Source organism: Carcharodon carcharias, chromosome 20, assembly GCF_017639515.1.
Source record: "Carcharodon carcharias isolate sCarCar2 chromosome 20, sCarCar2.pri, whole genome shotgun sequence".
In the NCBI taxonomy this organism is placed as follows: domain Eukaryota; kingdom Metazoa; phylum Chordata; class Chondrichthyes; order Lamniformes; family Lamnidae; genus Carcharodon; species Carcharodon carcharias.
This window is the reverse complement of record NC_054486.1, coordinates 81,588,921-81,601,263: the sequence shown is the minus strand read 5'-3', so window position 1 is coordinate 81,601,263 and position 12,343 is coordinate 81,588,921. Positions and strand designations below refer to the sequence as shown.

Here is a 12,343-nt window from a genome sequence, read left to right as displayed (position 1 = left end):
AAATCCTTGGTTATGTCACACCTCAACCTTCTAAACCCAAGTTAATGAACCCTTTAAGTCCTGGTATTATACTGCTGAATTGGTGCTATAACCTTCCAAGGCCAATATATTCTTTCTAAGGTTTGGTGTCTAAAACTGAGCACAGTACTCTGGATGCTGTTTGACCAAGTCTCTGTTTAACTGGAGCATCACTGTCCCTTTGAGGGGGACAACTCATTAAATAATATAAAGTCTAAAACCCAGTAGTATTAAGCAGATTTGAATGCGGGCCTATTTAGATTCATTTATAGCATATTGAAAGGCTAAAGCAGAAGTTGGAAATACTGAAAGCTGTGGTGCATGGAGGTGAAGTCCAATGGGGCTGCAGTACCTAGGACTTTTGCAAGGGGAAGCATTTTGATGCAGCTGAAGGGCATTTCCCTCAAAGTGGAATGACATCTGCAACATTAGGTGAGGTATAGAAGTAAAGTGTTTTCCATTTTTCTGTTGGTCACTGACCAAGGGAAACCAAAAGGATATACCAAAAAACCCTGAAAACAGGAGGGAGGAAATGCCATATAAGGTGATAAAATTGAAGTTGGCATTCTTGCCTGTGTTGCTTGTGATGAGCAGTGATGAACATGATCAGTAGTAATTAAGTATTTAACTTTTATGCAAGTATTCTGTGTTGCAGGTGACTGGTACCAATGAACTTGACTCTCCTGTTTTGGCTAGTCGGAAATCCAGGAAAATTCTTAATGTAAGTAATTAATTTAATTTTAGTGGAACACATATATATATTGTATATATGATAATTATGGTAACAATTTCATATGGTGCTGGGATTTGGATTCAATATTCATATTTTACAGGATCTGGCAGTTGAGGGGTTTAAAGTCAACTGTGTAGCTATATTTTCCATTCACTGTAATTGGGAATCTTTGCCCAGATCTTTTTCAGGTGTGTAAAAATTGAGCCCTGTTCCCTTTCCTTCTGGAAGTTCAATCTGATGCCAATGCAAATTAATTTACTTTTCACTTTAAAACCATTGCCACTGTTGACTTGAAACGCAAGAAATGAGATTAAGCAAAATACGTGATTGTATTGGGTAAATGCATTGTTGAGAATTTACACATCGTAATCAGCCTTGAAAATAAAGGAGAAACGAATACTGTAAGAATTGATGTTTGCTTTGTATTATCCTGTAGTACTGTTTTTCTCTGTGCATAATTGTTTGACAGAAGACCCTACATGGAACCATTAAGCAATAAGTTTGTCACCCAGAGGCATAGTTTTTGAAACATAGGAAATGCTGATGGTTTGCAACAGCATCACATCTATTAGTAAAATGTTCACTGATTTTCACTGGTTCTCAGTTAGGCTCTTATGTAAACCACTGAAGTGTCAGCTAAACATTTAGGTGAGGAAATGGAACTGAACCTTGATCTTGAACTAAACCTTGGATTATTTAATTTCTCAGTTAGGGTTCACAGACAGTGAGGATGATGATTTTAGAGCAACTTCAATCAAGAACAATAAAGGTGCCAAATTGTCTAGAAACATTCATCATTCACGGAGGGAGGTAGGTGCAGTTTTAGTTACATGGTCAGTTGTTGTATGAAGAACTATTTTGAATTTTTTTACATGTAGGTTAGTGTTTTGGTATTTAAGATGTATGTTAGCACACAGGATGTGTCCCATATAGTTTTAGGATAGAATTATTCGTTAAGAATTTTGTTAAATAAGTTAAATAAAATTTACATAGTTAGAGAATCATGGTCTCTGATAAGATGGTCTTGTGGGTAGCATCCTTGCTTCCGAGCCAGCAGCTCCGGGTTCAAGTCCCACCCCAGAACTTGATGGCCAAGGAAGGTGCATTCATAATATGGCCAAATGGTTGAGTAATCAACTTGTAAATCCTTCCAACATACGCCAATGGCAGGTGGTGAGAGCGGGCAGGATTCATGGTCAGCCATGTGATGGAAAGAAATTGGAGCCTCTACCATCACTATCCATAGCTCCAGCTTACAATATGCATGTAAAACATTCGGACTCCTTGGGGACCAGATGGTTGCATGGCTTGAATGGATCAGATTGCTGGCAACAGCACAGGGTTTAACCCCTGGTCTGGCTGGGGAGGATTTGGGACCTGCCTTTGAGCAGAGAACTCAAGAAGAGGAATGGTTTTTGAACTTAGCCACCTTTGAATTTGATTTGCTCAATGTTCGTTTTAAAAGACTGGCTGCCATAGAAACATAACCTTGAACAAAAGTCATAGCAGTTTTGTTCATGTTACTTTGAAATGGCTGTTTTGCATATAAGTGAATTATCTGATTTCTCTGATATAAACTCAAATCTTGTGATTATTCTAAGAGAATGGGCTCCTTTATTCCAGGAGGCATTTCCCCTCCAGCTACACCATGCTTCATGACTAAACTTTTGATTATAGCCTGTATTGTAGGTTGTGAGAAAATGACTTCCCTTTTCTGAGTTATCTAATCCTACACTGAAACAAAGTAAGGCAGTGTATTAATCTCTTGTTTAAAATTGATGTACATATTAGGAACAAGGTTGAAATAGAAGCCATGGTGAAAATGTTATCCTTTTGGAGCTGGTTACTAATTCTAATCTGATTGCAGCCAGTCCAGTCTCCATGTTTAATTGATAAGATTTTTCAAATTGATTTCTCATGCTTTCTTGTATTTTGGCATTGCAATGCTTCATAATTGAATTTGTAATGCAAGAGTGAAGTTAGGCAGCTGTTGTAACAACCTCGATTTTCAGGGCTGCCTTACTGTGGCCAGTGCAAAACTGAGCAGCTTGAATTATGATATTGATATTATGGGTGAAGTAAGATTGGATCTGGAAAAATTCAAGGTAGGGGAGGAATGCCTGTCTTTTAACTTGGAACCCAAGTGATCTTCTCAGTGCATCTATTACAATTTCTTGCATTTATGTAGCACTTTTAATGTAATGAAGCACCCCAACGCACTTAATTCAATTCCAGAAGTTTCTGTGGCCCTTCCTGACTTGGGAACTCAACATGTGGAGAATGGTATTTATATGTCACTTTCCACATCCTCAGAATGTCCCAAGCGCTTCACAGCATGTGAATTGCTTTTTAATGTAAGTAAAGGCAACAGCTAATCTGGGCAAAATAAAGTGCCAGAGAGAGCAAAAAAGATTAATGTCTAGTTAAATTGTTCTTCAACTGTTGGCCAAGACACCAGGAAAACTCTCTACACTTTGAATAGTGCCATAGGATCATTTACATCCACCTGATCAGATAGAGCCTCACTTCAACACCTCATCCAAAAAGAGCCTCTGTCAATGCAACATTCCCACAGTATTGCATTGAGATGTCAGCCTAGATTGTGCTCAAACCCTTCAAATAAAGAGATAATATGCTGTTCTTTTTGCATATTCATATACATTGGAACAGTTTTACAGTATACAATTTACACACTTATGTAGATAACACATCAAATTATAAAAATCCCCTAATGGTTTTTATAAGGGGCGCCAATTTGCTGTTATAACTTTTCTATTGCAAGGCATGTATCTGGAAGTTTGCGAAAGCAGAGAACTGCTACTTGAAAATAATTGTTAATTAGCAGCTGTCTTGCTTTTTCTCTTAGCATGTTGCTCGACAGTTTCTTGAAGAAGAGGCTGAACTTTCCTCGGATGGGGCAGAAAATGTGTCCTCTGATGAAGATGATTCTGACAACATCAAAGATGATTCTTGGAAAGGTTTCATCGATGATGCATCTCAACTTTCACAAGTTATAAGTGGTAATTCTTTGCAACAATTTAAGATCTGAAATTAAGGCCTTGTTGTTAGTTAATGTTTACTGGTCTGTCCATATTATTTGGAATTTTTATTTTCAAAAGTAAATTAGAAAATTGAAGTGCTGATGGCTCAGTGTCTTTATCCAGAGAATAGCTGAGCCAAATAAAGCAAAAAGATTTGAGTTAACTGATCTCAGTTAACATACTGGGAGGGGTTCTACACTTACTTCAGTGGTTAGTGTGGATATGTTCAGACTTAGCTTTAATGCCATTATAGTCAAATAGCTTGTTGAATGTGCAGTGAAAGTTTACATGAATAGTAGGCACTTAATGCAAGTTACTTGAATGTGCCAAGCATCTATGAACCCACACACTGGAAAATAGTCAATGCATTCAAAAGCAGAAGGGAGCAGAGAAAATTGGCACAAAAGCAAATAAATTAGAAGTAAATACCACCTTTTATATTGAACCTTTATTTTGATTTATTGTGCTTTATTTTAATAAAATGGGACAACTACTCAGTAAAGTTAGTGGATTTGCATAGAAAATTGAGCTTTCAGCAAGAATAGGGAATGGAATATTTTCTTTGCTGATTGTGTGGAGCAATATATGTTTTTCCTTCTACCTTTTTTATATAGATTTTATTTAGATTTGATAAAGGGGGTCAAAATTATGACAGGTTTTGATAGAGTAAATGGGGAAAAATTGTTTCCACTGGCAGTATCATTCTATGATTCTATGGCAGGAGGATTGGTAATTGGGACACAGACTTAAGATGATTGCCAGAAAACCCGGCAGTGGGAGGGATCATGCAATTTTTTTTGTAGCAGCATTCTGCATTATTCTGGAGTGCAGTACCTGAAAAGGTGGTGGATGCAGTTTCAATACTAACTTTTCAAAAGATAATTAAATATATACTTAAAAAGGAGAAATTTGCAGGGCTTTGGGAGAAGAGCAGGGGATGGATACTACTTAGATAGGACCTTCAAAGAGCCGGCACATGTACAATGGACCAAATTGCCTCCTGTGCTGTATGTTATTTATGATTCTATTTTATACTTTTTTTAAGATTAGGGATCAAAGACTTTAAATGAAAATCATGATTAAATATTCAGTAGAAATGATTTTAGTGTTTGTGAACATGAGCATGTTATCTTTGAAGTGCCACTGACACCATTAATAGTGTGTGCTGTAAAGTTTGATTACCGTCTGGATTATTGAGGGAGAATGGGAAGCTGCCTATTTTTTCTCAGTAATGAAACCAATGGCAGAATTGAGGAATGCTATTTTGAAATGTTATTTCTGAGAATGTGATTTTGTTAATGGACTATTTATTTTTGGAGAAAAGCATTTGCATTTAAATTCCATTGTGAAGTCTCTCCTTCATATTGGCTTTGCATCTGTTGTATCATTACCTGCAACCTAAGTGGATCTATTCTGACATGAGAACTCACTATCCTGATTCCTGTTAGATGGCCTCCATACACAGGCAAAACCAGCTACTATTCAAATTAACACAAGGTCACACCATCAGGTTCATTTGGGAGGAGCTGATATTCCATTATGCTTTTGTTAATTAGTATCCTTGCTTCGACATTCATGCCATTTGATTTTTCTTAACTCTACAGCTATTTAAAATGTTTGAATTACTTTACATGTTAGTGCTTATCTGAAGGCCATTACCACCATGATATCATAAAACCTAATGAATTGTTTGTAATTTCCCTCCAGATGGTGATATGCAAGAAATTTATTTGAAGTCTGTCCGTAGTCCTTATATCCGCAATAAAAAAAAATTGATCTTCAGCAAAAATGAAATGACCATCTTTTCACAGGTAAGATCTATCTGTTTAGATATTGTTGGGAGCTCAGTGTGTAGAATATATTAGAAAGAAAATTACATCCTACCTTTGTAGTGTCAGGACACTTGTTTAACACTCTTCTAGGGAGAGAGAGTTTTTTTTATAAATGAGGTATTAAATAAGGTGATGCTGGGAATCTGAGTAGGAGAGGAGATCCCTGAGCAGGAGGGTGAATCATTGTTGGAAAGGGGGCCAGAAGTTGGGGTTGAATAGTGGGGTAGTAGCAAGTCACCTTTCTTGCTCGCCAATAGGTTCCGCTCTCTGGAAGAAGATAATGTAGAGATTTGAAAGTGCCAAGACAGGCAACAATATCTGTCCAGCAGTCTGTTAAGATACGAGGAAAAAGAGAAAAGAAAAGATAACCCAGAATATTATTTTGTTCAATTGCTTGGTTTATAGGTAGAATTCTGTGCAAACTGGACCCAGAGAAACAAGTAATATTTTGCCTTCAGAGTGTGCAGGTCAAGGTTCTGATGAGGATCTGAATACCGAAAAAGCAGATGATGCACAAATTTTTCTCATTCATGTGAGAAAATATACCTTTTAATTCTTGCAAGGTCAACATTTATTGTCCATCCCTAATTGCCCTGAGAAGATGGTGGTGAGCTGCTTGCAACTGCTGCAGTCCATGTGGGAAAATGTAGTACTGTTTCGAAGGGAGTTCCCCGATTTTGACCGTAAAGGAGTGGCAATATATTTCCAAGTCAGGATGGTCTTGGAGGGGAACCTGCAGGTGGTGGTGTTCCCATGCATCTGTTACTCTTGGTCCTTCTTGGTGGTAGAGGTCGCAGGTTTGGAAGATGCCGTCGGAGAGCTTTGAGTTGCGGCAGTGCATCCTGTAGATGGTACACACTGCTGCTACTGTGCATTGGTGGTGGAGGGAGTGAATATTTAAGGTGGTAGATGGGATGCCAATGAAGCGGGCTGCTTTGTCCTGGATGGTGTTGAGCTTCCTAAGTTTTGTTGGAGCTGCACTTATCCAGGCAAGTGGAGAGTATTCCACCACACTCCTGAATTGTGCTTTGTAGATGGTGGTCAGGCTTTGGAGAGTCAGGAGTTAAATTGCTCACTGCAGAATCCCCATCCTCTGACCTCTTGTAGCCACAGAATTTGTGTCTAGTCCAGTTCAGATTCTGGTCAATGGTAACCTCCAGGATGTTAATTGTGGGGTATTCAGCGATGGTGATGCCATTGAATGGCAAGGGTAGATGGCTGGATTCTCTCTCTCTTGTTGGAGTTGGTCATTGCCTGGCACTTATCAAACCAAGCTTGAATATTGTCCAGGGCTTGCTGCACATGGACATGCACTACTTCAGTATCTGAGGAGTTGCGACTCGTGCTGAACATTGTGCAATCATCAGTGAACATCCCCACTTCTGACCTTATGATGGAAGGAAGCAGTTGATGATGGTTGGGCCTAGGACACAACCCTGAGGAACTCCTGCAGTGATGTCCTGCGACTGAGATGGTTGACCTCCAAAAACCACAACCATGTTCCTTTGTGCTAGGTATGACTCCAACCAGTGGAGAGTTTTCCCCCTGATTCCCATTGACTCCAGTTTTGCTAGGGCTCCCTGATGCCACACTTGGTCAAATGCTGTATTGATGTCAAGGGCAGTCACTCTCACCCCATCTCTTGATTTCAACTCTTTTGTCCATTTTGGACTGAGGCTATAAATAAGGTCAGGAGCTTGACTGGCCCTGGTGGAACTCAAACCTATGTCTATGAGTAAGTGTCGCTTGATAGCACTGTCGACAACATGGTTAGAAGTCGACATGCTAAATTTAAGGCATTAGGAAGGAATCTTAATGGAAGGGCCTCCAGTGTAGTAATTTCTACATACCCATGCTACATGCTGCTAAAGGGACATGAGGGTAATTGGGCAGACCAGCGTGTAGCTAAAGTAAGAGAATCAGGATTTTAGTTCCTTGAACAGCAAGACACTTTTTTGTGTAAAAGTAGCACTTATGACTCCACCAAAACAATAGTTTGGAAAGGTATTGGCAGACAGGATAGTTGGAATGGCCAGGTGTGTTAAACTAGATGCTGCTTAGGAGTGAAAGGGCACCTGTATTAGTTGGAGCAAACTGTAAGGCTTTCCAATACAAATATATGAATGGTTTATTTCTCTGGTGGTTCTTGGTAATTTTAACCCTTCTTTATTGACAGATTCCTGAACAGGATGAGACCTATATGGAAGACAGCTTTTGTGTTCAGGAGGAAGATGAAGGTACAGATAATCAAACTGAATTGAGTGAAGACGAGATTGTTAATTTTGATCTCTTTAATGATACTCCCATCGGTAAAAACAAACAGTATGCAACTCGAAACAGAACAAGAGCAAAAATTGCAGAAATGGAGCATGCTAAAGGTACCTTGGCCAAAAAGAAGAAAGGCAGCCGTATCATTTTGTTGAATGATTCCAGTGAAGATGAACAGGATGTGATTGTGAATCAATTGCCAAGAAAAGATTTAGTACAAAACAGCAAGCACAAACAGACTGCAGAAGAGCAAAATACAATTTTATGTTCTCCAAGCCCAACATTGGGAGGTGACTCTTCTAAGAAATCTTTGTCAAAATTGACTGTGCAACAACCAGCATGTGTTGAAAAGGGTAAAGCTTCAGATCCTGGCTCATTGGATAGAAGCTTGGCCAGGCGGTTGAATCTCCAGGCTTTGTTGTCTGAAACGTTGGACTTTCAAATAGAGCAAAAACATTCAAGAAGGTATAATTCAACTCTTGCCCCAGAAATTGCACACAGCTCCATGCAAGACAAGGCGCAGATTAAACCCCAAATGGGCAAACTTCACTCTATTAACTCTGTAAGTATTAATTGATTAAATGTATTGTGTTTTAGTGTATGATATACAGACAATTTTGTGACAGCAAATAAGTTGCAGTAGTGCATCTGGTTTAAAACAAGTTGCATTCTCTGCATCTCTAGTGTCCAAAAGAAAAAAAGCCAAACATTAAAGAAGTTTAAGAATCTGATTCCTATAATGTGTTACTGGCTTTGATACCTCTTGGGGTTGAGATGACAATTGATTTTAAACCCTTTGTGCTTGCTTGCATTTTGGCATGTTGTAATTTTAAATGTTGTCTAGTTGTTGTTATCCTCCATGTCATTGTTGAATTATATGGGATAGTTCTCTTTGTGCTAAAAAGCTAGTGTGATATTTTAGTTGTACAGAAACTTCAACAAAAATCTACATGAGGGGATATTTTCTCTGTTTAGATGGATTTACGCTTTAATCCCAAATTGAACATTGCAACATGGGCCATTATATTTTATAGCTATGAATAAATTTAAATTAAAAAGAAAGTCTTGCTGATTTTGTTAAAGGAGCTCAGATTACGCATTCCTGTGACCTAGCATGAACTGCTTACAGCTCTCTAGGAAATGAACCTTCCTTTATTCCTCATTTCATACGAGACTAATTGGAACTGGTTTTCCCCACACACATACAGTAAACCAATTACCAACCAAAATACTCTGGAGATGGATTCAAGTTTAAATTCTGTGCATTAATCCATTTGTGGATTTACTTATCAAACATAGATTAGTTTTAAAAATTGGGATCTGTAAGTGATTTACTGCAATATATCTTGTAAGATAAATGAGTCATAACTATAGGTGTGCTTTTAGGTTTTAAGAGGCCCGGTGATTTTTAAGTGTGTTGGTAACACCAATGCTGTAATAAAATACACATTTCTTGTTACAGATGGAAATTTCCACATTTTCAAGACCAAGTGAAACTCTGTGCAAAGACAATCTGATCAGCATCTGTCAACCAGTATCTGACGGAACAGTTCCATTGAAGGTTCTTGTGGACAGTCGAGAAATCTCCTCTGGGCCAAACCTGGTCTCTTGCCTACGCATTAAACATAACATTAAGGTTGAGATTTTTTGTCTCAATGGATGTGATTACATAGTGAGCAACCGGATGGCTATAGAAAGAAAATCCTTATCAGAGTTTGCAAACAGTGTAAACCGGAGTAAGCTTGTAGACCGTATTCAGCACCTTCAGGCCATGTTTGAGCGTGTGTGTATCATTGTGGAGAAAGACGGAATGAAACCAGGTGATTGGTTTGTTTGTGAATTGTTGTTGTCTGATTCTCAGATGCACTTCACAGAATCATTATGCCTCCTTTTCATGAGAGTTCACCAAACTTTTCCAAGACTTGTAAATGACCTTTGTCAGCCAGAATGATGGAAACATCACAAGAATTTTCTTTTTAGATGTACATATTTTAAGACATCAATGCGATATGGTTGTCATAACATTTTGTTTCATTAGACACACAATGCAAAATGTCAACAACTTTCCTTCTCGACTTTTCTGTCTCCGTTTCTGGTGATAGACTGTCTACCAATATTCATTACAAGCTCATCGACTCCCACAGTTACCTTAACTACACCTCCTCACACCCTGCTTCCTGTAATGACTCTATTCCATTCTCCCAGTTTCTGCACCTCCTTCGCATCTGTTCTGATGATACTACCTTCTACAGTGGCACTTCTGACATGTCTTCCATTTTTCCTGAGCCGAGGGTTTCTCCCCCCGCAGTATTTGACAGGCACTCAACTGTGTGCGACTCACCTCCCGTACTTCTGTCCTCACCCCTTCCCCTCCCTCCCAGAACCATGATAAAGTTCCTCTTGCCCTCACTTTTTACCCCACCAGCCTCTACATTCAAAGGATCATTCTCCGCCATTTCTGCCAACTCCAGTATGATGCCACCACCAAGCACATCTTCCCCTCATCTTCCCTGTCATTCCATAGGGACCTTTCCCTCCGTGATACTCTGGTCCACTCCTCTATCACCCCAAACAGCTAATCCCCTTCCCACGGCACCTTCCAATGCATCTAAGGAGGTGCAACACCTGCCCCTTTACCTCCTCCCTCCTGACCACCAAGGCCCCAAACATTCCTTCCAGGTGAAGCAATGATTTACTTACACTTCTATCGATTTGGTCTACTGTATTTACTGCTCACCACGCAGCCTCCATTACACTGGGGAGATTAAACGCAAACTGGGTGACCGCTTTGAAGGAACACCTTTGCTCAGTCTGCAAGCATGATCCCATCCTTCCTGTTGCTTGCCATTTCAATTCACCTTCCTGCTCTCATGCCCGCATTTCTGACCTTGGCCTGTTCCAGTGAAGCCCAACGCAAACTGGAACAGCACCTTATCTTCTGATTAGGCACTTCACAGCCGTCTAGACTTAACATTGTGTTCAACAGCTTCAGATCATGAACTATGTCCTCCATTTTGTAATTTTTTTCCCAACCCCCTTCCCCACAAGATGGGTTTTGCTTTCAGAGAGCACTAACCCTTGTTCTGCTGTCTGACCTTTATGCCACTATTAATACCCACCTTAGTCTTTAACTATCATTACCACTCTCTTTGACTTGTGTCTATGACATCTTTTTCAAATCTCTCCTGAGCAACCACCCAACCCTGACCTTTCTATTTTGCTTCACCTCCTCCACCCCCACCACCCCCCCACCTTTAACAGTATAAAACCCATCATACTTCTACCTCTCTTCAGCTCTGAAGAAACTTTCTCTCTCCATAGATGCTGCCTCCATAGATGCTGCCAGACTTGCTGATGTTTTCTAGCATTTTCTGTCTTTATGCCAAGTTAAACCCTGTTTGAGAAAGGTGCTCATTTCTTAGGCACCCTTTTCATAAAGCTGCTGTTCAGAAGCATAACAGCCACTACTTGTTGAAGTGTCCTTTAATAGAAAATAATGAATGGAATATTAAAGGCTGTAGTTTAGCAGATCAAACTGTTTTATCTGCTGAGACTTCTACTTTATTTCCTGGGATTTTGGCAATAGGAAGAGCATAACAGTCAACCAATATTACGTGATTTTTCCTCCCCTCCCTCCCCAGGATGTAGACTTATTTTATTTCAGAATATTGTGTGTATACATCCAAATATCTTTGTTTTGGCTATAATGATGCATAATGTTGGCATAACACAAAATATGGATAAAAAGATAAACATTCTTTTTCAATCTTAAGAATAATTTTGAAGATTTATAGTTCTGTTTTTCATCTGAGGCAAAAGTGAATTGTGTTCAATTCTATGTTTCAATAAACTGCAGGAGATACATCTAGGATATTCCAGAGAACCAGATACTATGATGCCTTGTTATCTTCTTTGACCATTGCTGGAATCAGGACCTTGTTCAGCTCCAGCCAGGAGGAAACGGCTGGGCTGATTGCTGAACTTGCCCATGTTGAAGAAAGAAAGAATGCTGCTATTACTGTCCCGTTGGAGGTTCATGGTCACCGGCAACAGATTTTACAGTTCTACCTCAGCATTCCTGACATCAGTTATATAACAGCTTTAAATCTCTGTCATCAGTTCAAGTCTGTGAAAGAAGTAGCTAACAGGTAATTTTATCTCCTGATTTTATGTCATATTCTTCATTATATTGCTACATGTAGATTGGTAAAGAAACAGTCAGTTCAGGAAAATTACCAATGGAGAAATGGAAGAAATATTAAATAATTACTTTGCTTCAGCATTTACCAGGGAAACAGGACAGGTGAGCATGAGATAACTGCATCTAAAATAAAGAGATGAAATATTAAATAAATTATTCAAACTTGAGTGTAAAACCCTGTGGTAAGGGTGGATTGCATTCTTGCATTTTAAAAGAATCTAGGGAAGAGATAGCAAAGGCAATGCTATAC

General features: G+C 39.1%; 1 protein-coding gene across 3 annotated transcripts in view; it reads left to right on the top strand.

Annotated features, from left to right (window-relative positions):
• Window positions 1-12,343, top strand: part of fancm (FA complementation group M) — a 125,877-nt gene that overhangs the window by 111,073 nt on the left and 2,461 nt on the right. The window contains exons 16-22 of one of the 3 annotated variants that reach the window (XM_041214698.1): window positions 674-739; window positions 1,460-1,561; window positions 3,618-3,771; window positions 5,500-5,603; window positions 7,801-8,454; window positions 9,355-9,712; window positions 11,749-12,040. In XM_041214698.1, coding sequence (XP_041070632.1) covers window positions 674-739; window positions 1,460-1,561; window positions 3,618-3,771; window positions 5,500-5,603; window positions 7,801-8,454; window positions 9,355-9,712; window positions 11,749-12,040 — 1,730 coding nt within the window. Of the gene's footprint in view, window positions 1-673; window positions 740-1,459; window positions 1,562-3,617; window positions 3,772-5,499; window positions 5,604-7,800; window positions 8,455-9,354; window positions 9,713-11,748; window positions 12,041-12,343 lie in introns of those variants that run through there. The other 2 variants (XM_041214699.1, XR_005946289.1) reach the window with 2 other exon arrangements.